General features: G+C 55.7%; 3 protein-coding genes and 1 long non-coding RNA gene across 4 annotated transcripts in view; 1 reads left to right on the top strand and 3 right to left on the bottom strand.

Annotated features, from left to right (window-relative positions):
- The window catches only part of LOC145529707 (uncharacterized), a 1,704,434-nt gene that overhangs the window by 549,960 nt on the left and 1,127,044 nt on the right, over nucleotides 1-27,430 (top strand). Inside the window, exons 70-73 of the long non-coding RNA XR_014071296.1 lie at nucleotides 363-474; nucleotides 8,006-8,117; nucleotides 15,649-15,760; nucleotides 23,289-23,400. This is a non-coding gene — a long non-coding RNA (uncharacterized LOC145529707). The remainder of the gene's footprint in view (nucleotides 1-362; nucleotides 475-8,005; nucleotides 8,118-15,648; nucleotides 15,761-23,288; nucleotides 23,401-27,430) is intronic.
- Nucleotides 2,521-4,307, bottom strand: LOC145529676 (uncharacterized). Its single transcript, XM_081550277.1, has 3 exons — nucleotides 4,130-4,307; nucleotides 3,418-3,730; nucleotides 2,521-3,167 (listed from the first exon to the last, which is right to left on the bottom strand). Exons 1-3 carry the CDS (start codon nucleotides 4,262-4,264, stop codon nucleotides 2,539-2,541), a joined length of 1,077 nt encoding a protein of 358 aa, XP_081406403.1. The 5' UTR covers nucleotides 4,265-4,307; the 3' UTR covers nucleotides 2,521-2,538.
- On the bottom strand, nucleotides 10,160-15,223 carry LOC145529503 (uncharacterized). Its single transcript, XM_081550077.1, has 3 exons — nucleotides 11,773-15,223; nucleotides 11,061-11,373; nucleotides 10,160-10,810 (listed from the first exon to the last, which is right to left on the bottom strand). Exons 1-3 carry the CDS (start codon nucleotides 12,007-12,009, stop codon nucleotides 10,182-10,184), a joined length of 1,179 nt encoding a protein of 392 aa, XP_081406203.1. The 5' UTR covers nucleotides 12,010-15,223; the 3' UTR covers nucleotides 10,160-10,181.
- Nucleotides 24,664-27,289, bottom strand: LOC145530092 (uncharacterized). The gene is made up of 4 exons (XM_081550904.1): nucleotides 27,285-27,289; nucleotides 27,054-27,234; nucleotides 26,344-26,656; nucleotides 24,664-26,093 (listed from the first exon to the last, which is right to left on the bottom strand). The coding sequence occupies exons 1-4, from the start codon at nucleotides 27,287-27,289 to the stop codon at nucleotides 25,465-25,467; spliced, it is 1,128 nt and encodes a 375-aa protein (XP_081407030.1). The 3' UTR covers nucleotides 24,664-25,464.

The following is a 27,430-nucleotide window of genomic DNA, read 5'->3' on the forward strand; positions in this document are numbered from 1 at the left end:
TTTTTTTTTTTTTTCTGTGACATCGGCCTCATTAAAAAGTACGGTTTGCCTTTACTGGATAATTTTGTTCATTGGTTTGTTAGGGAATCTTGGTAATATTTGAGTTTCCTGGGGAGCATGGTCACATGACCTGGCCCTGGCCAATCGGTGCGTTCCACCTCCCTGGCCACTGTGATTGGCTCCGGACTGGGGCAGTGCCCAATCGGGGCCCAGGGCCGGGCCTCACGTTGGAAGCCAGGGGAAGACGAGCTCTCGTCCTGCTGGGGTAGGGGAAGGGGTGGGGCCGGGGGAGGTCAGGCTCCAGCAGTGGGAGGGGCTTGAGGTCCGCCTGCGGCAGTTGGTGACCTTCCTGCTCCCCTCAGGGCAGAGCCGCCGGCCTGAGAATGAGGGCGCTGCTGAGCCCAGGGGCTGGGATGGCCCGTTGCTGCTGTGGTCCCAGAGCTCCACCCGAGACCTGACGGAGGCCGTCTGCCCGTGAGTCCTCTCCCGCTTGTCTGTCAGCTTGTTTGAACCATGCTGGGTTTTCTGCCCAGCCGGCTAAGGGGAGTCCCTGGAAATGCAAGGGTGTGGGTTTTGGCAGACTTCAGGGAAGACATGCCAGATGAGCCTGGGAGACTCCAGCTTAATCTGGATTCAGGAGATATCTCTTCGGGCCAGCTAGTAACTGTAGGATAAGCCTAATGAGTCTTCACAGGATGAAGAGAGTAACGTGCCAAGGTAGCAATCGATGTCCTCATTCGAGAGGATGATGAAGCTGGTGCTCAGAGAAGGGGGGAACTTGGCCACAGCAAGGAGGTGTGCACCCAGACGGAACCCCCAGATCCGGCCATTTGAGCTCAGGGAGGCCACTGGTGTGGCTTGTCCCTGTGGCAGGGGCCGAGGCACGCAGCCCACCCTGATTCCTGCGGGGGCCTGACTTGGGAAGTGCCATCTGGTAGCTTTGAGACTCACCAAACCAAATTGCACTGGAGAGAGGAAGGACACCTTCCTTCATCCACCCCCCACCCCCGCCGGATTCCCACATACCCTGACCCCTTTCTCTGGATTTCGGAGCCATTTCCAGAGTCCCGCTCATATGACCTCATTCGAAGTGCACTGTGGACGAGCTGCCATCTGCAGCTGCTACCACAGCAGCCAAGGGCTTTAGCTCCCGAGTACCTCCCTTCCTTTGGAACTTGGGGGCCCTCTACTCCCCACTTGCACACCACAGACCTTTGCTGAGGATTGTGGGGACCCTCACTCAGTTTGCAGCACGTTGTAGCCATCCCTGTCCTCTCAATACCTCCCTTGCAACTCAGCTTGTGAGCTCCTTTGGAGCAGCGTGGCCCACCTGGCTGCAACGGCAGAGACACAGCTGACAGTGAAACAACAGCTTCGATCTGACAGCCGGAAAGCTCTGTCAAAAGGGACCTCCCTCTTCACACCGTAGAGGCTGTAGGAGCCGCCAGGGTTTGGGAACCAGTGCTGGGGCCAAAATGACTCCACAGCTGTTTTCCTTCCTGGGGAGGGTTCTGGCTCGAGTGGGAATGGCTCAAGTCTCCTAAGGTTCTGAAAGCCCACTGTGTGCAGATTCACGGTACACAGAGAGGAGAAGGTGGAGTCCTGCCTTGGAGGTGGTCACAGCTCACGGATGAGCCAGGCAGGCAGGCAGGCAGGCAGGGCATGAGAACACCTGAGCTGCCTTCATGAGTGAATGGTGTGGGGGCAGAGGAAGAGAAGCCGGTCTGCTCCCTCATGTGGTGCCCAGGGCAGGTTGTCCCCAGAGGAAACCCTTACGACGGTGAGGACTCTCACTGCTGTTTCCCAAGGGGTTCCGTCGGTGCGTGTCTTCCCCGGAGCGGTCAGGCCGTCTCTAAAGTACACTGGCCATGGGCATTGCCTCTCCTTGGAACTTCCCATGTGTTTCTCTTTTGTATGGAACAGTGATTTTTCTAGAGGGGTTCTGGGCCACAAGGTTGTTGGGTCATTTGCTAGCCTTCTGTCGTGAAGAACGCTTTCCTGGGCGTTGGGGTGGTTTGTTGTTCCAGCTCCCTTTCTTGGCTTCTTTTGGGAGCTGGTGCAACAAGAGGAGCTCAGCCTCTGCCTTCTGGCTGAGATGTCACCCTTCAAACAGCAATGCCTGCCTGGAGATAATGATGGCATTTGCCAAAAGGGCTTCGTTTGGCACATGATATCTTGAAAGGACGTACACCGTCCTTTCAGCTATCAAAGGCTAGTTCAAATGACATAAAAATGAGAACTCTCCAATGGAGTCTTACAGTAGGTGGAGAGTCCGAAAAAAACTCCTTCAGTCATCTCACTGAGAGTCATTGATTGGGGACACCAAGAATATAGGAAGGAATGCAGAAAGAAAAGATGAAATTGTGGTCAGGATCGGGGGGAGGGATGAACAGGGCCTGCTTGCCTTGAACCCAGGCTTTGTTGGCGGGTGGGGCATAAAGATCGAACGGGTCTGAAACTACAGAGTGGTGATGGTAACACCGTATCACCAGAGTTACACAACAGTGTCCCAAATTGCAACAATGATGAAAAAGTTTACTAATCCCAACTTAACCAACAAAAATAGACGAAACCATACAAAAAGTAAAACATCACCAGAAAGGTGGAAACAAACCAAATGCAAAGCAGCTCAGGGGAAAGGAACTCCATGTCCCCTGGGGGCAGACCGAGTTGCCGGCGTCCACGGTGAGCAGACAGGGATGGAGGCGGCAGAGCCGACCGCTCCCCTGGACATGGTGTTTCCGGCAAGGGCTCTGGGTCTCTGTCCAGAGCGGGGGCTCGTTCTTCCTGCAGGGGCGGGTGAGTCATCGTCGGCGTCTGGGTGTTGCGCGGGAGCCAGGGCAGGCTCTCCCTGCCGAGGCGGTGACTCCTCCTCTGCCTCGGGTTCTCCTGCCAAAGCCCGAGCAGGTACAGGTGCACGTGGAGGTGGAGGTTCTGGCTGAGGGGGTGGGACATCAGTGCCTGGGGCTGGGGGTCCTGCAGGCACGGAAATCCGATCTGCCCGGTGTGCTGGCCAGTACCCAGCTGGCCTGGTGTCTCTGCAAGGGCAAGGCTCGGTTCTCCATCTGCCCTCGGTGCATCCCTGGGTCCTGCACCTGGAGCCACCACCTCTGTAGGCACAGGTCTGGGAAGTGGAGCCTGGTTCCAGTTGGAGGCCAGTGCTAGAGCTGGGGGAGAAGCAAAGTTTGCCCACAGACCAGCCTTGGCATGTGCGTATCCCGGGACAGAAAGCTTCCAAGAGATTCCGAAAGAATACCCAGGGTTGGATGTCTTTTGGGACTGAAGTGTGCAAGATGGGGGTGGGGGTGTGAGGCCAGCGCTTGCTGCAGGCCCAGCAGCATCTTTCGGGGACTCGTCCCTGTGTAGCTCAGCACCCCCTCCCCACACACTCCCGTGCACCAGCCCCAGCGTCCTTACCTCTGTGCTCTGGCGTGCTGGGCTCCAGGTCCTCCTGCTGCCTCAGAGGCCGGGGTTCTCGGGACTCTGGGTCGGAGCCGGGTGTGCTGAGCTCCGTGGCAGCCTCAGACTGGGCCGCCGGGTGTATCCTGGGCGGTGTCTCGGCAGCAGGCCTTCCCCGCCTCCGCTTCGCCCCCGGTGGGGCTGATGCCTCCGTGGGCACGCTCACCTGGAGCCTGCACTGGGCCTCACGGGCGGGGGGTTGGTGCTCCGACCCCTCCCTCCGGGAGGTGGACGGGGTGTCCCCGTCCTCGGCCTCATCACGTGGGAAGCTCTGCAACGACAGTGACCGTCAGCCAGCCGTGCTGGGAGTTTTCCGAGCTGGGCCTGGCCAGTGGAGCCGCTGCTTCTGCCTGCTCGAACTTCTCTTCCCAGAAGGGTCAGAGACGTGTGTCTGCTCAGATCCCCACCCGGGAGGAAAGAGACCCACCTGAGGGTGTGAGGTCAGCCTGGGCGGCCGGCCCTGCCCGCACTGTTCCCATCCCAGCCAGCCTGATCTCCCCTGGGGTGTGGACACAACTTGTCCGCAGGCTTCTGACCCCACATCCGCCTGGACTTCCTTGAGGGAGACACACCCCGAGAAACCCGCATCCACACACACAGGCAAAGGACCCGGTGTTTCCGGGTGGCATGGGAGAGGTGGCCTGGCCCGGCCTGGGGCTCCCCGTGTTACCTTTTTGTTTCTCCGGGCAGAGGGCCAGAGGCCTCTCGGGGGTGCCCTGAGCCAACGTCGACAGGGTGCCCACGCACACTGCCTGTGAGCTCTCCTGAGGCCCCGGCCTCTGGGCAGGGGCAAACAGCAGAACATCCTGGCAGCAAGAGATCTGGCTGGGGGCTCCTCTCCGCTCTGGAGGCCTGGATACCCGGGTTGCGGGTTCTGTTGGGTTCTGTTGCCGGCAGGTGACATCATTTCCTGGGGTTCGTGCTGAGGTCCCTTCCCCAAAACTTCCCAAGGGAATCTCTGGGTTTCTGACTGCTCGACCACCCCCCTTAGGCCATGTGCAGGCACATTGACAGCCACACAGCCCAGCCCACAGCCCTGGGGAGGCCTGGGTGCAGCCAGGGCCTGAGCTCCGAGGACCCCGCTGCTCTCAGACCAGGCTCCTTCTTCTCATAAGTGGTGTGGCCCTGGACAAGCATATGCCCCTCAGGGTTTCCCCAGTCTCTCCATCTGCAGAGTGGGGGTCATTCTCCCATCTGTTTCCTAGGTCTGTCGGCCTACGAGCAGCTCCATGCCTCTCCACCTGGGGCCGATATCACGTGGAGCTTGTGCGCTGAGACTTCAGAAAGAAAGACTCCATCCAGGGCTGACACAGCACAGAATGGGGCAGAACGAGGCCTGGATGCGCCGTGGTACCCAGGAAAAGGCACTGCCCCTCCTGACTGTTTTGAGACCCCACATCCAAGTTGGAGGCCCGAAAGGAAGACTCGAAGGTCTCCCTCTCTTATAGAAAAGAGTAGCCAACTTTCTGGTCCTCTGTTTCCATTGAGATTCTGTTCAAGTGTCCCAGCTCGGCTTCTGCGGGTGGCTGAGCTTCTAATGGCTCCCTGCGTTCTTGTCTTTTCCTCTCCAAACCTTCCGTCCTTTTCCCCCTTCTGGGGTGGATGGGCGCTGTCATTGCTTCTACCTTCGAGACAGATTGATGAAAAGTCTGGACCATCGACTCCTTTCCTCTCTTTGGTTCCGTGTCTCTCTCTGGCTGTGTCCCTCTCTTTTCCTTTCTCGATTCAGTCTGTGTCTTCCTCTTTCTCTCTCGTGTGTGGATGGATGGATGCTAGGAATGCACATGTATATGATTAGATGAGGGTTATGTTTTAGGGATGGGTTAGAGGGAGAGAAAGGCTTTAGGTCGGAGTTGGTCATGGGGGAAGGGTCAAGGGTGGTGGTGGTGTTTCTTGGAATCTGAGTGCTGTGCATTCTTCGTCTCTTTCCATATGAACCCCTTCTCAGATACACCACTTGCAAGGAGTCTCTCATGTTCCGTTTCCTATCTTTTGCATTTGTGAATGCTTAGCTTCTCTGTTGTGAAGAGGTTCCATTGGATGGAAACCCATTGGTGTACTTCGTTTCCCTCTTTCCCTTACTTGAAGAGACCCATTTCTACCTCCGCCCAGCAAATGGCAAGGAGACTCTGATGTTAAGGAGCCTTTGACCTACGCTTCTTTCTAGCTATCTCAAGACATCAGTCTTTAGGGTGAGGTTTTTCCCCGATATTGAGGTGGTGTGAGATCAAAACCAATAGCGTTCTTCAGATGTAGCTGTCTGGTTTTCCCATGGCCATTTATTGAAGAGGCTTTCTTGTTCCCATTTGGATATTCTCCCCTTCTGTGTCAGAGATGAGTTGACCATGGATGCCGGGGTTTGTTTCTGGACCCTCAACTTTATTCCATCGATCTGGATCTGTGTGTGTTGTTGTATTCCCAATAGCATACTGTCCTGCTGCTGCCGCTGCGGCTAAGTCACTTCAGTCGTGTCTGACTCTGCGCGACCCCATGGCCTGCAGCCTACCAGGCTCCTCCGTCCAGGGCATTTTCCAGGCAAGAGTACCGGCGTGGGTCGCCATCGCCTTCTCCGATACGCTCCTGAGGATCCTAGTTTGGTCGTCTAATTTCCTTTCACACAACCTTGGATGTCCGTATCGGGGCTTTTTCGTCGGATTGTATTGACAATTTAGGCTCTTTTCTGTTTCCGTAACCCCTTTTGCAGTTCTTTGTTCGGTGCGACAATGCATTGGCATTTTGGGAGGAATAGCATCGAAGCTGTGGATTGCCTTGTGGGGCTGTGACATCATTTTCCCAATAGGAATTCTTTCAAGCCCTGAGAACAGCTTCTCTTTCCAGTGATTGGTGTGGGCTTGATCTTCCTTCTTCCATCTCTCGCCGTTTTGTGAGAACAGGTCCTTCCTTCCCTTCTGGGTTAGATGGACTCGTGGGTATCACTTCAGTGCATGGCATTGTCAGTGGGGGTGATAATTCCCTTCTCATTGGAAGACTTTGCTGTGAGTATTAGAAATGCAAGTGATTTCTCTTCCCCTTCCTCCCTGTCCATCTCTCAGAGCCACCGGGAAACAGAGGCCTCATCCAGGGTCACACAGGCCTGAGGGAGTGCAACTAGACTGTTGTTTCTTCAGGCCCTCCGTGCTGGACATCATCCGGGATACTCTGTGTGTGTCTTCCTCAGTCTGGTGTCCCTTCAGACCTTTCCCTAGTTTTCACAGGCTTGTTGTGTTGGTGTTCTTCGTCTGTTTGGAGACACATCCTTGAGAAGCTTTGTGTTTCCACTCATTCGTCTCGCGATGTATGACCTGTCTTTTGCTTTTGTAATGAGGTCTTTCCCACAGTAGATATCTTTGATTTTGCAAAGTCCACTGTATTCTCTGGGTTGTTTTTTGGACTGCCTTTTAGTTTTGTGTGTGAAGACTCAAAGCACGTGTCCGCTTTCTGCTCATTGTTCTTCTAGATTTGTGACAAGTTTTCATGGAAACTTTGTCTAGGGATAACTGGAAGTGAACTCGGTGTAAGGTGTCAAGTCTCCATCTCCATTCATGTCATGCCCTGCAGTTTCCAATTCCCTGTTCCTGAGTGGTTTTGGAGACCTTGTGGGAAGTTTGGTTGCATGGGAGTTTGCATTTCCACCTTGAGTAGATTCCCACTGTTCTGCCCTCAGGGACACTGTCAAGGGGGAGTGAGGAGCAGCCTGCACTTCCAGCAGTGACCACACGGTGGGGCGAGTGCTGCTCTCCCCTCTGGGAGCCCCAGGCCACAGGCATCCCAGTGAGGAGCCAGCTCTGTGCTCGGCTGAAAGGAGTTAGACTCTCAGGAGCCTCTGAGCCCTTGCCTTTGGATCACCCAGGGTGGGCATTTACTGTGACAGAAAAAAATTGCCCTGAATTCCATGGACGGAAGAGCCTGGCTGTGTAGAGTTCGTGAGTTGCCGTGAATCAGACACAACTGAGGACACAAAAACTCAATAGACTAAAACACTTTTGGGGGGTGGGGGGAGTGAAAGGGGGTGATGTGGGGTTTTTTTGTCGTATATAATAGCCAAGGGAAATCTAGTTTAAACCTAAATTCACATAGATGGGAAAGGTATAGCTCTCCGTCACCCTATTAAAAAAAAAAAAAAAACTACTTAACTTTTCTGAAAGTTTATTTAGTAGCTTCCTTGAGCAGTTCATTGTGAAGCTTTTTTTTTTTTTTTCTGTGACATCGGCCTCATTAAAAAGTACGGTTTGCCTTTACTGGATAATTTTGTTCATTGGTTTGTTAGGGAATCTTGGTAATATTTGAGTTTCCTGGGGAGCATGGTCACATGACCTGGCCCTGGCCAATCGGTGCGTTCCACCTCCCTGGCCACTGTGATTGGCTCCGGACTGGGGCAGTGCCCAATCGGGGCCCAGGGCCGGGCCTCACGTTGGAAGCCAGGGGAAGACGAGCTCTCGTCCTGCTGGGGTAGGGGAAGGGGTGGGGCCGGGGGAGGTCAGGCTCCAGCAGTGGGAGGGGCTTGAGGTCCGCCTGCGGCAGTTGGTGACCTTCCTGCTCCCCTCAGGGCAGAGCCGCCGGCCTGAGAATGAGGGCGCTGCTGAGCCCAGGGGCTGGGATGGCCCGTTGCTGCTGTGGTCCCAGAGCTCCACCCGAGACCTGACGGAGGCCGTCTGCCCGTGAGTCCTCTCCCGCTTGTCTGTCAGCTTGTTTGAACCATGCTGGGTTTTCTGCCCAGCCGGCTAAGGGGAGTCCCTGGAAATGCAAGGGTGTGGGTTTTGGCAGACTTCAGGGAAGACATGCCAGATGAGCCTGGGAGACTCCAGCTTAATCTGGATTCAGGAGATATCTCTTCGGGCCAGCTAGTAATTGTAGGATAAGCCTAATGAGTCTTCACAGGATGAAGAGAGTAACGTGCCAAGGTAGCAATCGATGTCCTCATTCGAGAGGATGATGAAGCTGGTGCTCAGAGAAGGGGGGAACTTGGCCACAGCAAGGAGGTGTGCACCCAGACGGAACCCCCAGATCCGGCCATTTGAGCTCAGGGAGGCCACTGGTGTGGCTTGTCCCTGTGGCAGGGGCCGAGGCACGCAGCCCACCCTGATTCCTGCGGGGGCCTGACTTGGGAAGTGCCATCTGGTAGCTTTGAGACTCACCAAACCAAATTGCACTGGAGAGAGGAAGGACACCTTCCTTCATCCACCCCCCACCCCCGCCGGATTCCCACATACCCTGACCCCTTTCTCTGGATTTCGGAGCCATTTCCAGAGTCCCGCTCATATGACCTCATTCGAAGTGCACTGTGGACGAGCTGCCATCTGCAGCTGCTACCACAGCAGCCAAGGGCTTTATCTCCCGAGTACCTCCCTTCCTTTGGAACTTGGGGGCCCTCTACTCCCCACTTGCACACCACAGACCTTTGCTGAGGATTGTGGGGACCCTCACTCAGTTTGCAGCACGTTGTAGCCATCCCTGTCCTCTCAATACCTCCCTTGCAACTCAGCTTGTGAGCTCCTTTGGAGCAGCGTGGCCCACCTGGCTGCAACGGCAGAGACACAGCTGACAGTGAAACAACAGCTTCGATCTGACAGCCGGAAAGCTCTGTCAAAAGGGACCTCCCTCTTCACACCGTAGAGGCTGTAGGAGCCGCCAGGGTTTGGGAACCAGTGCTGGGGCCAAAATGACTCCACAGCTGTTTTCCTTCCTGGGGAGGGTTCTGGCTCGAGTGGGAATGGCTCAAGTCTCCTAAGGTTCTGAAAGCCCACTGTGTGCAGATTCACGGTACACAGAGAGGAGAAGGTGGAGTCCTGCCCTGGAGGTGGTCACAGCTCACGGATGAGCCAGGCAGGCAGGCAGGCAGGCAGGGCATGAGAACACCTGAGCTGCCTTCATGAGTGAGTGGTGTGGGGGCAGAGGAAGAGAAGCCGGTCTGCTCCCTCATGTGGTGCCCAGGGCAGGTTGTCCCCAGAGGAAACCCTTACGACGGTGAGGACTCTCACTGCTGTTTCCCAAGGGGTTCCGTCGGTGCGTGTCTTCCCCGGAGCGGTCAGGCCGTCTCTAAAGTACACTGGCCATGGGCATTGCCTCTCCTTGGAACTTCCCATGTGTTTCTCTTTTGTATGGAACAGTGATTTTTCTAGAGGGGTTCTGGGCCACAAGGTTGTTGGGTCATTTGCTAGCCTTCTGTCGTGAAGAACGCTTTCCTGGGCGTTGGGGTGGTTTGTTGTTCCAGCTCCCTTTCTTGGCTTCTTTTGGGAGCTGGTGCAACAAGAGGAGCTCAGCCTCTGCCTTCTGGCTGAGATGTCACCCTTCAAACAGCAATGCCTGCCTGGAGATAATGATGGCATTTGCCAAAAGGGCTTCGTTTGGCACATGATATCTTGAAAGGACGTACACCGTCCTTTCAGCTATCAAAGGCTAGTTCAAATGACATAAAAATGAGAACTCTCCAATGGAGTCTTACAGTAGGTGGAGAGTCCGAAAAAAACTCCTTCAGTCATCTCACTGAGAGTCATTGATTGGGGACACCAAGAATATAGGAAGGAATGCAGAAAGAAAAGATGAAATTGTGGTCAGGATCGGGGGGAGGGATGAACAGGGCCTGCTTGCCTTGAACCCAGGCTTTGTTGGCGGGTGGGGCATAAAGATCGAACGGGTCTGAAACTACAGAGTGGTGATGGTAACACCGTATCACCAGAGTTACACAACAGTGTCCCAAATTGCAACAATGATGAAAAAGTTTACTAATCCCAACTTAACCAACAAAAATAGACGAAACCATACAAAAAGTAAAACATCACCAGAAAGGTGGAAACAAACCAAATGCAAAGCAGCTCAGGGGAAAGGAACTCCATGTCCCCTGGGGGCAGACCGAGTTGCCGGCGTCCACGGTGAGCAGACAGGGATGGAGGCTGCAGAGCCGACCGCTCCCCTGGACATGGTGTTTCCGGCAAGGGCTCTGGGTCTCTGTCCAGAGCGGGGGCTCGTTCTTCCTGCAGGGGCGGGTGAGTCATCGTCGGCGTCTGGGTGTTGCGCGGGAGCCAGGGCAGGCTCTCCCTGCCGAGGCGGTGACTCCTCCTCTGCCTCGGGTTCTCCTGCCAAAGCCCGAGCAGGTACAGGTGCACGTGGAGGTGGAGGTTCTGGCTGAGGGGGTGGGACATCAGTGCCTGGGGCTGGGGGTCCTGCAGGCACGGAAATCCGATCTGCCCGGTGTGCTGGCCAGTACCCAGCTGGCCTGGTGTCTCTGCGAGGGCAAGGCTCGGTTCTCCATCTGCCCTCGGTGGATCCCTGGGTCCTGCACCTGGAGCCACCACCTCTGTAGGCACAGGTCTGGGAAGTGGAGCCTGTTTCCAGTTGGAGGCCAGTGCGAGAGCTGGGGGAGAAGCAAAGTTTGCCCACAGACCAGCCTTGGCATGTGCGTATCCCGGGACAGAAAGCTTCCAAGAGATTCCGAAAGAATACCCAGGGTTGGATGTCTTTTGGGACTGAAGTGTGCAAGATGGGGGTGGGGGTGTGAGGCCAGCGCTTGCTGCAGGCCCAGCAGCATCTTTCGGGGACTCGTCCCTGTGTAGCTCAGCACCCCCTCCCCACACACTCCCGTGCACCAGCCCCAGCGTCCTTACCTCTGTGCTCTGGCGTGCTGGGCTCCAGGTCCTCCTGCTGCCTCAGAGGCCGGGGTTCTCGGGACTCTGGGTCGGAGCCGGGTGTGCTGAGCTCCGTGGCAGCCTCAGACTGGGCCGCCGGGTGTATCCTGGGCGGTGTCTCGGCAGCAGGCCTTCCCCGCCTCCGCTTCGCCCCCGGTGGGGCTGATGCCTCCGTGGGCACGCTCACCTGGAGCCTGCACTGGGCCTCACGGGCGGGGGGTTGGTGCTCCGACCCCTCCCTCCGGGAGGTGGACGGGGTGTCCCCGTCCTCGGCCTCATCACGTGGGAAGCTCTGCAACGACAGTGACCGTCAGCCAGCCGTGCTGGGAGTTTTCCGAGCTGGGCCTGGCCAGTGGAGCCGCTGCTTCTGCCTGCTCGAACTTCTCTTCCCAGAAGGGTCAGAGACGTGTGTCTGCTCAGATCCCCACCCGGGAGGAAAGAGACCCACCTGAGGGTGTGAGGTCAGCCTGGGCGGCCGGCCCTGCCCGCACTGTTCCCATCCCAGCCAGCCTGATCTCCCCTGGGGTGTGGACACAACTTGTCCGCAGGCTTCTGACCCCACATCCGCCTGGGCTTCCTTGAGGGAGACACACCCCGAGAAACCCGCATCCACACACACAGGCAAAGGACCCGGTGTTTCCGGGTGGCATGGGAGAGGTGGCCTGGCCCGGCCTGGGGCTCCCCGTGTTACCTTTCTGTTTCTCCGGGCAGAGGGCCAGAGGCCTCTCGGGGGTGCCCTGAGCCAACGTCGACAGGGTGCCCACGCACACTGCCTGTGAGCTCTCCTGAGGCCCCGGCCTCTGGGCAGGGGCAAACAGCAGAACATCCTGGCAGCAAGAGATCTGGCTGGGGGCTCCTCTCCGCTCTGGAGGCCTGGATACCCGGGTTGCGGGTTCTGTTGGGTTCTGTTGCCGGCAGGTGACATCATTTCCTGGGGTTCGTGCTGAGGTCCCTTCCCCAAAACTTCCCAAGGGAATCTCTGGGTTTCTGACTGCTCGACCACCCCCCTTAGGCCATGTGCAGGCACATTGACAGCCACACAGCCCAGCCCACAGCCCTGGGGAGGCCTGGGTGCAGCCAGGGCCTGAGCTCCGAGGACCCCGCTGCTCTCAGACCAGGCTCCTTCTTCTCATAAGTGGTGTGGCCCTGGACAAGCATATGCCCCTCAGGGTTTCCCCAGTCTCTCCATCTGCAGAGTGGGGGTCATTCTCCCATCTGTTTCCTAGGTCTGTCGGCCTACGAGCAGCTCCATGCCTCTCCACCTGGGGCCGATATCACGTGGAGCTTGTGCGCTGAGACTTCAGAAAGAAAGACTCCATCCAGGGCTGACACAGCACAGAATGGGGCAGAACGAGGCCTGGATGCGCCGTGGTACCCAGGAAAAGGCACTGCCCCTCCTGACTGTTTTGAGACCCCACATCCAAGTTGGAGGCCCGAAAGGAAGACTCGAAGGTCTCCCTCTCTTATAGAAAAGAGTAGCCAACTTTCTGGTCCTCTGTTTCCATTGAGATTCTGTTCAAGTGTCCCAGCTCGGCTTCTGCGGGTGGCTGAGCTTCTAATGGCTCCCTGCGTTCTTGTCTTTTCCTCTCCAAACCTTCCGTCCTTTTCCCCCTTCTGGGGTGGATGGGCGCTGTCATTGCTTCTACCTTCGAGACAGATTGATGAAAAGTCTGGACCATCGACTCCTTTCCTCTCTTTGGTTCCGTGTCTCTCTCTGGCTGTGTCCCTCTCTTTTCCTTTCTCGATTCAGTCTGTGTCTTCCTCTTTCTCTCTCGTGTGTGGATGGATGGATGCTAGGAATGCACATGTATATGATTAGATGAGGGTTATGTTTTAGGGATGGGTTAGAGGGAGAGAAAGGCTTTAGGTCGGAGTTGGTCATGGGGGAAGGGTCAAGGGTGGTGGTGGTGTTTCTTGGAATCTGAGTGCTGTGCATTCTTCGTCTCTTTCCATATGAACCCCTTCTCAGATACACCACTTGCAAGGAGTCTCTCATGTTCCGTTTCCTATCTTTTGCATCTGTGAATGCTTAGCTTCTCTGTTGTGAAGAGGTTCCATTGGATGGAAACCCATTGGTGTACTTCGTTTCCCTCTTTCCCTTACTTGAAGAGACCCATTTCTACCTCCGCCCAGCAAATGGCAAGGAGACTCTGATGTTAAGGAGCCTTTGACCTACGCTTCTTTCTAGCTATCTCATGACATCAGTCTTTAGGGTGAGGTTTTTCCCCGATATTGAGGTGGTGTGAGATCAAAACCAATAGCCTTCTTCAGATGTAGCTGTCTGGTTTTCCCATGGCCATTTATTGAAGAGGCTTTCTTGTTCCCATTTGGATATTCTCCCCTTCTGTGTCAGAGATGAGTTGACCATGGATGCCGGGGTTTGTTTCTGGACCCTCAACTTTATTCCATCGATCTGGATCTGTGTGTGTTGTTGTATTCCCAATAGCATACTGTCCTGCTGCTGCCGCTGCGGCTAAGTCACTTCAGTCGTGTCTGACTCTGCGCGACCCCATGGCCTGCAGCCTACCAGGCTCCTCCGTCCAGGGCATTTTCCAGGCAAGAGTACTGGCGTGGGTCGCCATCGCCTTCTCCGATACGCTCCTGAGGATCCTAGTTTGGTCGTCTAATTTCCTTTCACACAACCTTGGATGTCCGTATCGGGGCTTTTTCGTCGGATTGTATTGACAATTTAGGCTCTTTTCTGTTTCCGTAACCCCTTTTGCAGTTCTTTGTTCGGTGCGACAATGCATTGGCATTTTGGGAGGAATAGCATCCAAGCTGTGGATTGCCTTGTGGGGCTGTGACATCATTTTCCCAATAGGAATTCTTTCAAGCCCTGAGCACAGCTTCTCTTTCCAGTGATTGGTGTGGGCTTGATCTTCCTTCTTCCATCTCTCGCCGTTTTGTGAGAACAGGTCCTTCCTTCCCTTCTGGGTTAGATGGACTCGTGGGTATCACTTCAGTGCATGGCATTGTCAGTGGGGGTGATAATTCCCTTCTCATTGGAAGACTTTGCTGTGAGTATTAGAAATGCAAGTGATTTCTCTTCCCCTTCCTCCCTGTCCATCTCTCAGAGCCACCGGGAAACAGAGGCCTCATCCAGGGTCACACAGGCCTGAGGGAGTGCAACTAGACTGTTGTTTCTTCAGGCCCTCCGTGCTGGACATCATCCGGGATACTCTGTGTGTGTCTTCCTCAGTCTGGTGTCCCTTCAGACCTTTCCCTAGTTTTCACAGGCTTGTTGTGTTGGTGTTCTTTGTCTGTTTGGAGACACATCCTTGAGAAGCTTTGTGTTTCCACTCATTCGTCTCGCGATGTATGACCTGTCTTTTGCTTTTGTAATGAGGTCTTTCCCACAGTAGATATCTTTGATTTTGCAAAGTCCACTGTATTCTCTGGGTTGTTTTGTGGACTGCCTTTTAGTTTTGTGTGTGAAGACTCAAAGCACGTGTCCGGTTTCTGCTCATTGTTCTTCTAGATTTGTGACAAGTTTTCATGGAAACTTTGTCTAGGGATAACTGGAAGTGAACTCGGTGTAAGGTGTCAAGTCTCCATCTCCATTCATGTCATGCCCTGCAGTTTCCAATTCCCTGTTCCTGAGTGGTTTTGGAGACCTTGTGGGAAGTTTGGTTGCATGGGAGTTTGCATTTCCACCTTGAGTAGATTCCCACTGTTCTGCCCTCAGGGACACTGTCAAGGGGGAGTGAGGAGCAGCCTGCACTTCCAGCAGTGACCACACGGTGGGGCGAGTGCTGCTCTCCCCTCTGGGAGCCCCAGGCCACAGGCATCCCAGTGAGGAGCCAGCTCTGTGCTCGGCTGAAAGGAGTTAGACTCTCAGGAGCCTCTGAGCCCTTGCCTTTGGATCACCAAGGGTGGGCATTTACTGTGACAGAAAAAAATTGCCCTGAATTCCATGGACGGAAGAGCCTGGCTGTGTAGAGTTCGTGAGTTGCCGTGAATCAGACACAACTGAGGACACAAAAACTCAATAGACTAAAACACTTTTGGGGGGTGGGGGGAGTGAAAGGGGGTGATGTGGGGTTTTTTTGTCGTATATAATAGCCAAGGGAAATCTAGTTTAAACCTAAATTCACATAGATGGGAAAGGTATAGCTCTCCGTCACCCTATTAAAAAAAAAAAAAAAAACTACTTAACTTTTCTGAAAGTTTATTTAGTAGCTTCCTTGAGCAGTTCATTGTGAAGCATTTTTTTTTTTTTCTGTGACATCGGCCTCATTAAAAAGTACGGTTTGCCTTTACTGGATAATTTTGTTCATTGGTTTGTTAGGGAATCTTGGTAATATTTGAGTTTCCTGGGGAGCATGGTCACATGACCTGGCCCTGGCCAATCGGTGCGTTCCACCTCCCTGGCCACTGTGATTGGCTCCGGACTGGGGCAGTGCCCAATCGGGGCCCAGGGCCGGGCCTCACGTTGGAAGCCAGGGGAAGACGAGCTCTCGTCCTGCTGGGGTAGGGGAAGGGGTGGGGCCGGGGGAGGTCAGGCTCCAGCAGTGGGAGGGGCTTGAGGTCCGCCTGCGGCAGTTGGTGACCTTCCTGCTCCCCTCAGGGCAGAGCCGCCGGCCTGAGAATGAGGGCGCTGCTGAGCCCAGGGGCTGGGATGGCCCGTTGCTGCTGTGGTCCCAGAGCTCCACCCGAGACCTGACGGAGGCCGTCTGCCCGTGAGTCCTCTCCCGCTTGTCTGTCAGCTTGTTTGAACCATGCTGGGTTTTCTGCCCAGCCGGCTAAGGGGAGTCCCTGGAAATGCAAGGGTGTGGGTTTTGGCAGACTTCAGGGAAGACATGCCAGATGAGCCTGGGAGACTCCAGCTTAATCTGGATTCAGGAGATATCTCTTCGGGCCAGCTAGTAATTGTAGGATAAGCCTAATGAGTCTTCACAGGATGAAGAGAGTAACGTGCCAAGGTAGCAATCGATGTCCTCATTCGAGAGGATGATGAAGCTGGTGCTCAGAGAAGGGGGGAACTTGGCCACAGCAAGGAGGTGTGCACCCAGACGGAACCCCCAGATCCGGCCATTTGAGCTCAGGGAGGCCACTGGTGTGGCTTGTCCCTGTGGCAGGGGCCGAGGCACGCAGCCCACCCTGATTCCTGCGGGGGCCTGACTTGGGAAGTGCCATCTGGTAGCTTTGAGACTCACCAAACCAAATTGCACTGGAGAGAGGAAGGACACCTTCCTTCATCCACCCCCCACCCCCGCCGGATTCCCACATACCCTGACCCCTTTCTCTGGATTTCGGAGCCATTTCCAGAGTCCCGCTCATATGACCTCATTCGAAGTGCACTGTGGACGAGCTGCCATCTGCAGCTGCTACCACAGCAGCCAAGGGCTTTATCTCCCGAGTACCTCCCTTCCTTTGGAACTTGGGGGCCCTCTACTCCCCACTTGCACACCACAGACCTTTGCTGAGGATTGTGGGGACCCTCACTCAGTTTGCAGCACGTTGTAGCCATCCCTGTCCTCTCAATACCTCCCTTGCAACTCAGCTTGTGAGCTCCTTTGGAGCAGCGTGGCCCACCTGGCTGCAACGGCAGAGACACAGCTGACAGTGAAACAACAGCTTCGATCTGACAGCCGGAAAGCTCTGTCAAAAGGGACCTCCCTCTTCACACCGTAGAGGCTGTAGGAGCCGCCAGGGTTTGGGAACCAGTGCTGGGGCCAAAATGACTCCACAGCTGTTTTCCTTCCTGGGGAGGGTTCTGGCTCGAGTGGGAATGGCTCAAGTCTCCTAAGGTTCTGAAAGCCCACTGTGTGCAGATTCACGGTACACAGAGAGGAGAAGGTGGAGTCCTGCCCTGGAGGTGGTCACAGCTCACGGATGAGCCAGGCAGGCAGGCAGGCAGGCAGGGCATGAGAACACCTGAGCTGCCTTCATGAGTGAGTGGTGTGGGGGCAGAGGAAGAGAAGCCGGTCTGCTCCCTCATGTGGTGCCCAGGGCAGGTTGTCCCCAGAGGAAACCCTTACGACGGTGAGGACTCTCACTGCTGTTTCCCAAGGGGTTCCGTCGGTGCGTGTCTTCCCCGGAGCGGTCAGGCCGTCTCTAAAGTACACTGGCCATGGGCATTGCCTCTCCTTGGAACTTCCCATGTGTTTCTCTTTTGTATGGAACAGTGATTTTTCTAGAGGGGTTCTGGGCCACAAGGTTGTTGGGTCATTTGCTAGCCTTCTGTCGTGAAGAACGCTTTCCTGGGCGTTGGGGTGGTTTGTTGTTCCAGCTCCCTTTCTTGGCTTCTTTTGGGAGCTGGTGCAACAAGAGGAGCTCAGCCTCTGCCTTCTGGCTGAGATGTCACCCTTCAAACAGCAATGCCTGCCTGGAGATAATGATGGCATTTGCCAAAAGGGCTTCGTTTGGCACATGATATCTTGAAAGGACGTACACCGTCCTTTCAGCTATCAAAGGCTAGTTCAAATGACATAAAAATGAGAACTCTCCAATGGAGTCTTACAGTAGGTGGAGAGTCCGAAAAAAACTCCTTCAGTCATCTCACTGAGAGTCATTGATTGGGGACACCAAGAATATAGGAAGGAATGCAGAAAGAAAAGATGAAATTGTGGTCAGGATCGGGGGGAGGGATGAACAGGGCCTGCTTGCCTTGAACCCAGGCTTTGTTGGCGGGTGGGGCATAAAGATCGAACGGGTCTGAAACTACAGAGTGGTGATGGTAACACCGTATCACCAGAGTTACACAACAGTGTCCCAAATTGCAACAATGATGAAAAAGTTTACTAATCCCAACTTAACCAACAAAAATAGACGAAACCATACAAAAAGTAAAACATCACCAGAAAGGTGGAAACAAACCAAATGCAAAGCAGCTCAGGGGAAAGGAACTCCATGTCCCCTGGGGGCAGACCGAGTTGCCGGCGTCCACGGTGAGCAGACAGGGATGGAGGCTGCAGAGCCGACCGCTCCCCTGGACATGGTGTTTCCGGCAAGGGCTCTGGGTCTCTGTCCAGAGCGGGGGCTCGTTCTTCCTGCAGGGGCGGGTGAGTCATCGTCGGCGTCTGGGTGTTGCGCGGGAGCCAGGGCAGGCTCTCCCTGCCGAGGCGGTGACTCCTCCTCTGCCTCGGGTTCTCCTGCCAAAGCCCGAGCAGGTACAGGTGCACGTGGAGGTGGAGGTTCTGGCTGAGGGGGTGGGACATCAGTGCCTGGGGCTGGGGGTCCTGCAGGCACGGAAATCCGATCTGCCCGGTGTGCTGGCCAGTACCCAGCTGGCCTGGTGTCTCTGCGAGGGCAAGGCTCGGTTCTCCATCTGCCCTCGGTGGATCCCTGGGTCCTGCACCTGGAGCCACCACCTCTGTAGGCACAGGTCTGGGAAGTGGAGCCTGGTTCCAGTTGGAGGCCATTGCTAGAGCTGGGGGAGAAGCAAAGTTTGCCCACAGACCAGCCTTGGCATGTGCGTATCCCGGGACAGAAAGCTTCCAAGAGATTCCGAAAGAATACCCAGGGTTGGATGTCTTTTGGGACTGAAGTGTGCAAGATGGGGGTGGGGGTGTGAGGCCAGCGCTTGCTGCAGGCCCAGCAGCATCTTTCGGGGACTCGTCCCTGTGTAGCTCAGCACCCCCTCCCCACACACTCCCGTGCACCAGCCCCAGCGTCCTTACCTCTGTGCTCTGGCGTGCTGGGCTCCAGGTCCTCCTGCTGCCTCAGAGGCCGGGGTTCTCGGGACTCTGGGTCAGAGCCGGGTGTGCTGAGCTCCGTGGCAGCCTCAGACTGGGCCGCCGGGTGTATCCTGGGCGGTGTCTCGGCAGCAGGCCTTCCCCGCCTCCGCTTCGCCCCCGGTGGGGCTGATGCCTCCGTGGGCACGCTCACCTGGAGCCTGCACTGGGCCTCACGGGCGGGGGGTTGGTGCTCCGACCCCTCCCTCCGGGAGGTGGACGGGGTGTCCCCGTCCTCGGCCTCATCACGTGGGAAGCTCTGCAACGACAGTGACCGTCAGCCAGCCGTGCTGGGAGTTTTCCGAGCTGGGCCTGGCCAGTGGAGCCGCTGCTTCTGCCTGCTCGAACTTCTCTTCCCAGAAGGGTCAGAGACGTGTGTCTGCTCAGATCCCCACCCGGGAGGAAAGAGACCCACCTGAGGGTGTGAGGTCAGCCTGGGCGGCCGGCCCTGCCCGCACTGTTCCCATCCCAGCCAGCCTGATCTCCCCTGGGGTGTGGACACAACTTGTCCGCAGGCTTCTGACCCCACATCCGCCTGGACTTCCTTGAGGGAGACACACCCCGAGAAACCCGCATCCACACACAGGCAAAGGACCCGGTGTTTCCGGGTGGCATGGGAGAGGTGGCCTGGCCCGGCCTGGGGCTCCCCGTGTTACCTTTCTGTTTCTCCGGGCAGAGGGCCAGAGGCCTCTCGGGGGTGCCCTGAGCCAACGTCGACAGGGTGCCACGCACACTGCCTGTGAGCTCTCCTGAGGCCCCGGCCTCTGGGCAGGGGCAAACAGCAGAACATCCTGGCAGCAAGAGATCTGGCTGGGGGCTCCTCTCCGCTCTGGAGGCCTGGATACCCGGGTTGCGGGTTCTGTTGGGTTCTGTTGCCGGCAGGTGACATCATTTCCTGGGGTTCGTGCTGAGGTCCCTTCCCCAAAACTTCCCAAGGGAATCTCTGGGTTTCTGACTGCTCGACCACCCCCCTTAGGCCATGTGCAGGCACATTGACAGCCACACAGCCCAGCCCACAGCCCTGGGGAGGCCTGGGTGCAGCCAGGGCCTGAGCTCCGAGGACCCCGCTGCTCTCAGACCAGGCTCCTTCTTCTCATAAGTGGTGTGGCCCTGGACAAGCATATGCCCCTCAGGGTTTCCCCAGTCTCTCCATCTGCAGAGTGGGGGTCATTCTCCCATCTGTTTCCTAGGTCTGTCGGCCTACGAGCAGCTCCATGCCTCTCCACCTGGGGCCGATATCACGTGGAGCTTGTGCGCTGAGACTTCAGAAAGAAAGACTCCATCCAGGGCTGACACAGCACAGAATGGGGCAGAACGAGGCCTGGATGCGCCGTGGTACCCAGGAAAAGGCACTGCCCCTCCTGACTGTTTTGAGACCCCACATCCAAGTTGGAGGCCCGAAAGGAAGACTCGAAGGTCTCCCTCTCTTATAGAAAAGAGTAGCCAACTTTCTGGTCCTCTGTTTCCATTGAGATTCTGTTCAAGTGTCCCAGCTCGGCTTCTGCGGGTGGCTGAGCTTCTAATGGCTCCCTGCGTTCTTGTCTTTTCCTCTCCAAACCTTCCGTCCTTTTCCCCCTTATGGGGTGGATGGGCGCTGTCATTGCTTCTACCTTCGAGACAGATTGATGAAAAGTCTGGACCATCGACTCCTTTCCTCTCTTTGGTTCCGTGTCTCTCTCTGGCTGTGTCCCTCTCTTTTCCTTTCTCGATTCAGTCTGTGTCTTCCTCTTTCTCTCTCGTGTGTGGATGGATGGATGCTAGGAATGCACATGTATATGATTAGATGAGGGTTATGTTTTAGGGATGGGTTAGAGGGAGAGAAAGGCTTTAGGTCGGAGTTGGTCATGGGGGAAGGGTCAAGGGTGGTGGTGGTGTTTCTTGGAATCTGAGTGCTGTGCATTCTTCGTCTCTTTCCATATGAACCCCTTCTCAGATACACCACTTGCAAGGAGTCTCTCATGTTCCGTTTCCTATCTTTTGCATCTGTGAATGCTTAGCTTCTCTGTTGTGAAGAGGTTCCATTGGATGGAAACCCATTGGTGTACTTCGTTTCCCTCTTTCCCTTACTTGAAGAGACCCATTTCTACCTCCGCCCAGCAAATGGCAAGGAGACTCTGATGTTAAGGAGCCTTTGACCTACGCTTCTTTCTAGCTATCTCATGACATCAGTCTTTAGGGTGAGGTTTTTCCCCGATATTGAGGTGGTGTGAGATCAAAACCAATAGCGTTCTTCAGATGTAGCTGTCTGGTTTTCCCATGGCCATTTATTGAAGAGGCTTTCTTGTTCCCATTTGGATATTCTCCCCTTCTGTGTCAGAGATGAGTTGACCATGGATGCCGGGGTTTGTTTCTGGACCCTCAACTTTATTCCATCGATCTGGATCTGTGTGTGTTGTTGTATTCCCAATAGCATACTGTCCTGCTGCTGCCGCTGCGGCTAAGTCACTTCAGTCGTGTCTGACTCTGCGCGACCCCATGGCCTGCAGCCTACCAGGCTCCTCCGTCCAGGGCATTTTCCAGGCAAGAGTACTGGCGTGGGTCGCCATCGCCTTCTCCGATACGCTCCTGAGGATCCTAGTTTGGTCGTCTAATTTCCTTTCACACAACCTTGGATGTCCGTATCGGGGCTTTTTCGTCGGATTGTATTGACAATTTAGGCTCTTTTCTGTTTCCGTAACCCCTTTTGCAGTTCTTTGTTCGGTGCGACAATGCATTGGCATTTTGGGAGGAATAGCATCCAAGCTGTGGATTGCCTTGTGGGGCTGTGACATCATTTTCCCAATAGGAATTCTTTCAAGCCCTGAGCACAGCTTCTCTTTCCAGTGATTGGTGTGGGCTTGATCTTCCTTCTTCCATCTCTCGCCGTTTTGTGAGAACAGGTCCTTCCTTCCCTTCTGGGTTAGATGGACTCGTGGGTATCACTTCAGTGCATGGCATTGTCAGTGGGGGTGATAATTCCCTTCTCATTGGAAGACTTTGCTGTGAGTATTAGAAATGCAAGTGATTTCTCTTCCCCTTCCTCCCTGTCCATCTCTCAGAGCCACCGGGAAACAGAGGCCTCATCCAGGGTCACACAGGCCTGAGGGAGTGCAACTAGACTGTTGTTTCTTCAGGCCCTCCGTGCTGGACATCATCCGGGATACTCTGTGTGTGTCTTCCTCAGTCTGGTGTCCCTTCAGACCTTTCCCTAGTTTTCACAGGCTTGTTGTGTTGGTGTTCTTTGTCTGTTTGGAGACACATCCTTGAGAAGCTTTGTGTTTCCACTCATTCGTCTCGCGATGTATGACCTGTCTTTTGCTTTTGTAATGAGGTCTTTCCCACAGTAGATATCTTTGATTTTGCAAAGTCCACTGTATTCTCTGGGTTGTTTTGTGGACTGCCTTTTAGTTTTGTGTGTGAAGACTCAAAGCACGTGTCCGGTTTCTGCTCATTGTTCTTCTAGATTTGTGACAAGTTTTCATGGAAACTTTGTCTAGGGATAACTGGAAGTGAACTCGGTGTAAGGTGTCAAGTCTCCATCTCCATTCATGTCATGCCCTGCAGTTTCCAATTCCCTGTTCCTGAGTGGTTTTGGAGACCTTGTGGGAAGTTTGGTTGCATGGGAGTTTGCATTTCCACCTTGAGTAGATTCCCACTGTTCTGCCCTCAGGGACACTGTCAAGGGGGAGTGAGGAGCAGCCTGCACTTCCAGCAGTGACCACACGGTGGGGCGAGTGCTGCTCTCCCCTCTGGGAGCCCCAGGCCACAGGCATCCCAGTGAGGAGCCAGCTCTGTGCTCGGCTGAAAGGAGTTAGACTCTCAGGAGCCTCTGAGCCCTTGCCTTTGGATCACCCAGGGTGGGCATTTACTGTGACAGAAAAAAATTGCCCTGAATTCCATGGACGGAAGAGCCTGGCTGTGTAGAGTTCGTGAGTTGCCGTGAATCAGACACAACTGAGGACACAAAAACTCAATAGACTAAAACACTTTTGGGGGGTGGGGGGAGTGAAAGGGGGTGATGTGGGGTTTTTTTGTCGTATATAATAGCCAAGGGAAATCTAGTTTAAACCTAAATTCACATAGATGGGAAAGGTATAGCTCTCCGTCACCCTATTAAAAAAAAAAAAAAAAACTACTTAACTTTTCTGAAAGTTTATTTAGTAGCTTCCTTGAGCAGTTCATTGTGAAGCATTTTTTTTTTTTTCTGTGACATCGGCCTCATTAAAAAGTACGGTTTGCCTTTACTGGATAATTTTGTTCATTGGTTTGTTAGGGAATCTTGGTAATATTTGAGTTTCCTGGGGAGCATGGTCACATGACCTGGCCCTGGCCAATCGGTGCGTTCCACCTCCCTGGCCACTGTGATTGGCTCCGGACTGGGGCAGTGCCCAATCGGGGCCCAGGGCCGGGCCTCACGTTGGAAGCCAGGGGAAGACGAGCTCTCGTCCTGCTGGGGTAGGGGAAGGGGTGGGGCCGGGGGAGGTCAGGCTCCAGCAGTGGGAGGGGCTTGAGGTCCGCCTGCGGCAGTTGGTGACCTTCCTGCTCCCCTCAGGGCAGAGCCGCCGGCCTGAGAATGAGGGCGCTGCTGAGCCCAGGGGCTGGGATGGCCCGTTGCTGCTGTGGTCCCAGAGCTCCACCCGAGAACTGACGGAGGCCGTCTGCCCGTGAGTCCTCTCCCGCTTGTCTGTCAGCTTGTTTGAACCATGCTGGGTTTTCTGCCCAGCCGGCTAAGGGGAATCCCTGGAAATGCAAGGGTGTGGGTTTTGGCAGACTTCAGGGAAGACATGCCAGATGAGCCTGGGAGACTCCAGCTTAATCTGGATTCAGGAGATATCTCTTCGGGCCAGCTAGTAATTGTAGGATAAGCCTAATGAGTCTTCACAGGATGAAGAGAGTAACGTGCCAAGGTAGCAATCGATGTCCTCATTCGAGAGGATGATGAAGCTGGTGCTCAGAGAAGGGGGGAACTTGGCCACAGCAAGGAGGTGTGCACCCAGACGGAACCCCCAGATCCGGCCATTTGAGCTCAGGGAGGCCACTGGTGTGGCTTGTCCCTGTGGCAGGGGCCGAGGCACGCAGCCCACCCTGATTCCTGCGGGGGCCTGACTTGGGAAGTGCCATCTGGTAGCTTTGAGACTCACCAAACCAAATTGCACTGGAGAGAGGAAGGACACCTTCCTTCATCCACCCCCCACCCCCGCCGGATTCCCACATACCCTGACCCCTTTCTCTGGATTTCGGAGCCATTTCCAGAGTCCCGCTCATATGACCTCATTCGAAGTGCACTGTGGACGAGCTGCCATCTGCAGCTGCTACCACAGCAGCCAAGGGCTTTATCTCCCGAGTACCTCCCTTCCTTTGGAACTTGGGGGCCCTCTACTCCCCACTTGCACACCACAGACCTTTGCTGAGGATTGTGGGGACCCTCACTCAGTTTGCAGCACGTTGTAGCCATCCCTGTCCTCTCAATACCTCCCTTGCAACTCAGCTTGTGAGCTCCTTTGGAGCAGCGTGGCCCACCTGGCTGCAACGGCAGAGACACAGCTGACAGTGAAACAACAGCTTCGATCTGACAGCCGGAAAGCTCTGTCAAAAGGGACCTCCCTCTTCACACCGTAGAGGCTGTAGGAGCCGCCAGGGTTTGGGAACCAGTGCTGGGGCCAAAATGACTCCACAGCTGTTTTCCTTCCTGGGGAGGGTTCTGGCTCGAGTGGGAATGGCTCAAGTCTCCTAAGGTTCTGAAAGCCCACTGTGTGCAGATTCACGGTACACAGAGAGGAGAAGGTGGAGTCCTGCCCTGGAGGTGGTCACAGCTCACGGATGAGCCAGGCAGGCAGGCAGGCAGGCAGGACATGAGAACACCTGAGCTGCCTTCATGAGTGAGTGGTGTGGGGGCAGAGGAAGAGAAGCCGGTCTGCTCCCTCATGTGGTGCCCAGGGCAGGTTGTCCCCAGAGGAAACCCTTACGACGGTGAGGACTCTCACTGCTGTTTCCCAAGGGGTTCCGTCGGTGCGTGTCTTCCCCGGAGCGGTCAGGCCGTCTCTAAAGTACACTGGCCATGGGCATTGCCTCTCCTTGGAACTTCCCATGTGTTTCTCTTTTGTATGGAACAGTGATTTTTCTAGAGGGGTTCTGGGCCACAAGGTTGTTGGGTCATTTGCTAGCCTTCTGTCGTGAAGAACGCTTTCCTGGGCGTTGGGGTGGTTTGTTGTTCCAGCTCCCTTTCTTGGCTTCTTTTGGGAGCTGGTGCAACAAGAGGAGCTCAGCCTCTGCCTTCTGGCTGAGATGTCACCCTTCAAACAGCAATGCCTGCCTGGAGATAATGATGGCATTTGCCAAAAGGGCTTCGTTTGGCACATGATATCTTGAAAGGACGTACACCGTCCTTTCAGCTATCAAAGGCTAGTTCAAATGACATAAAAATGAGAACTCTCCAATGGAGTCTTACAGTAGGTGGAGAGTCCGAAAAAAACTCCTTCAGTCATCTCACTGAGAGTCATTGATTGGGGACACCAAGAATATAGGAAGGAATGCAGAAAGAAAAGATGAAATTGTGGTCAGGATCGGGGGGAGGGATGAACAGGGCCTGCTTGCCTTGAACCCAGGCTTTGTTGGCGGGTGGGGCATAAAGATCGAACGGGTCTGAAACTACAGAGTGGTGATGGTAACACCGTATCACCAGAGTTACACAACAGTGTCCCAAATTGCAACAATGATGAAAAAGTTTACTAATCCCAACTTAACCAACAAAAATAGACGAAACCATACAAAAAGTAAAACATCACCAGAAAGGTGGAAACAAACCAAATGCAAAGCAGCTCAGGGGAAAGGAACTCCATGTCCCCTGGGGGCAGACCGAGTTGCCGGCGTCCACGGTGAGCAGACAGGGATGGAGGCTGCAGAGCCGACCGCTCCCCTGGACATGGTGTTTCCGGCAAGGGCTCTGGGTCTCTGTCCAGAGCGGGGGCTCGTTCTTCCTGCAGGGGCGGGTGAGTCATCGTCGGCGTCTGGGTGTTGCGCGGGAGCCAGGGCAGGCTCTCCCTGCCGAGGCGGTGACTCCTCCTCTGCCTCGGGTTCTCCTGCCAAAGCCCGAGCAGGTACAGGTGCACGTGGAGGTGGAGGTTCTGGCTGAGGGGGTGGGACATCAGTGCCTGGGGCTGGGGGTCCTGCAGGCACGGAAATCCGATCTGCCCGGTGTGCTGGCCAGTACCCAGCTGGCCTGGTGTCTCTGCGAGGGCAAGGCTCGGTTCTCCATCTGCCCTCGGTGGATCCCTGGGTCCTGCACCTGGAGCCACCACCTCTGTAGGCACAGGTCTGGGAAGTGGAGCCTGGTTCCAGTTGGAGGCCATTGCTAGAGCTGGGGGAGAAGCAAAGTTTGCCCACAGACCAGCCTTGGCATGTGCGTATCCCGGGACAGAAAGCTTCCAAGAGATTCCGAAAGAATACCCAGGGTTGGATGTCTTTTGGGACTGAAGTGTGCAAGATGGGGGTGGGGGTGTGAGGCCAGCGCTTGCTGCAGGCCCAGCAGCATCTTTCGGGGACTCGTCCCTGTGTAGCTCAGCACCCCCTCCCCACACACTCCCGTGCACCAGCCCCAGCGTCCTTACCTCTGTGCTCTGGCGTGCTGGGCTCCAGGTCCTCCTGCTGCCTCAGAGGCCGGGGTTCTCGGGACTCTGGGTCGGAGCCGGGTGTGCTGAGCTCCGTGGCAGCCTCAGACTGGGCCGCCGGGTGTATCCTGGGCGGTGTCTCGGCAGCAGGCCTTCCCCGCCTCCGCTTCGCCCCCGGTGGGGCTGATGCCTCCGTGGGCACGCTCACCTGGAGCCTGCACTGGGCCTCACGGGCGGGGGGTTGGTGCTCCGACCCCTCCCTCCGGGAGGTGGACGGGGTGTCCCCGTCCTCGGCCTCATCACGTGGGAAGCTCTGCAACGACAGTGACCGTCAGCCAGCCGTGCTGGGAGTTTTCCGAGCTGGGCCTGGCCAGTGGAGCCGCTGCTTCTGCCTGCTCGAACTTCTCTTCCCAGAAGGGTCAGAGACGTGTGTCTGCTCAGATCCCCACCCGGGAGGAAAGAGACCCACCTGAGGGTGTGAGGTCAGCCTGGGCGGCCGGCCCTGCCCGCACTGTTCCCATCCCAGCCAGCCTGATCTCCCCTGGGGTGTGGACACAACTTGTCCGCAGGCTTCTGACCCCACATCCGCCTGGACTTCCTTGAGGGAGACACACCCCGAGAAACCCGCATCCACACACAGGCAAAGGACCCGGTGTTTCCGGGTGGCATGGGAGAGGTGGCCTGGCCCGGCCTGGGGCTCCCCGTGTTACCTTTCTGTTTCTCCGGGCAGAGGGCCAGAGGCCTCTCGGGGGTGCCCTGAGCCAACGTCGACAGGGTGCCACGCACACTGCCTGTGAGCTCTCCTGAGGCCCCGGCCTCTGGGCAGGGGCAAACAGCAGAACATCCTGGCAGCAAGAGATCTGGCTGGGGGCTCCTCTCCGCTCTGGAGGCCTGGATACCCGGGTTGCGGGTTCTGTTGGGTTCTGTTGCCGGCAGGTGACATCATTTCCTGGGGTTCGTGCTGAGGTCCCTTCCCCAAAACTTCCCAAGGGAATCTCTGGGTTTCTGACTGCTCGACCACCCCCCTTAGGCCATGTGCAGGCACATTGACAGCCACACAGCCCAGCCCACAGCCCTGGGGAGGCCT

The sequence above is a fragment of the Giraffa tippelskirchi genome, chromosome 12 (genome assembly GCF_054371585.1).
Source record: "Giraffa tippelskirchi isolate mGirTip1 chromosome 12, T2T-mGirTip1v1.2.pri, whole genome shotgun sequence".
Classification (NCBI taxonomy): domain Eukaryota; kingdom Metazoa; phylum Chordata; class Mammalia; order Artiodactyla; family Giraffidae; genus Giraffa; species Giraffa tippelskirchi.

What these genes read in the sequence shown, in the direction of transcription:
- LOC145529676 (XM_081550277.1), bottom strand. Translation starts at nt 4,264, where the DNA reads ATGTTCTGCTGTTTGCCCCTGCCCAGAGGCCGGGGCCTCAGGAGAGCT. An exon ending in CTGCCCGGAGAAACAAAAAG is followed by an intron (nt 3,731 to 4,129) that starts GTAACACGGGGA and finishes CTGTCGTTGCAG; the next exon opens with AGCTTCCCACGTGATGAGGC. An exon ending in CAGCACGCCAGAGCACAGAG is followed by an intron (nt 3,168 to 3,417) that starts GTAAGGACGCTG and finishes CTTCTCCCCCAG; the next exon opens with CTCTAGCACTGGCCTCCAAC.
- LOC145529503 (XM_081550077.1), bottom strand. Translation starts at nt 12,009, where the DNA reads ATGATGTCACCTGCCGGCAACAGAACCCAACAGAACCCGCAACCCGGG. An exon ending in CTGCCCGGAGAAACAGAAAG is followed by an intron (nt 11,374 to 11,772) that starts GTAACACGGGGA and finishes CTGTCGTTGCAG; the next exon opens with AGCTTCCCACGTGATGAGGC. An exon ending in CAGCACGCCAGAGCACAGAG is followed by an intron (nt 10,811 to 11,060) that starts GTAAGGACGCTG and finishes CTTCTCCCCCAG; the next exon opens with CTCTCGCACTGGCCTCCAAC.
- LOC145530092 (XM_081550904.1), bottom strand. An exon ending in CTGCCCGGAGAAACAGAAAG is followed by an intron (nt 26,657 to 27,053) that starts GTAACACGGGGA and finishes CTGTCGTTGCAG; the next exon opens with AGCTTCCCACGTGATGAGGC. An exon ending in CAGCACGCCAGAGCACAGAG is followed by an intron (nt 26,094 to 26,343) that starts GTAAGGACGCTG and finishes CTTCTCCCCCAG; the next exon opens with CTCTAGCAATGGCCTCCAAC.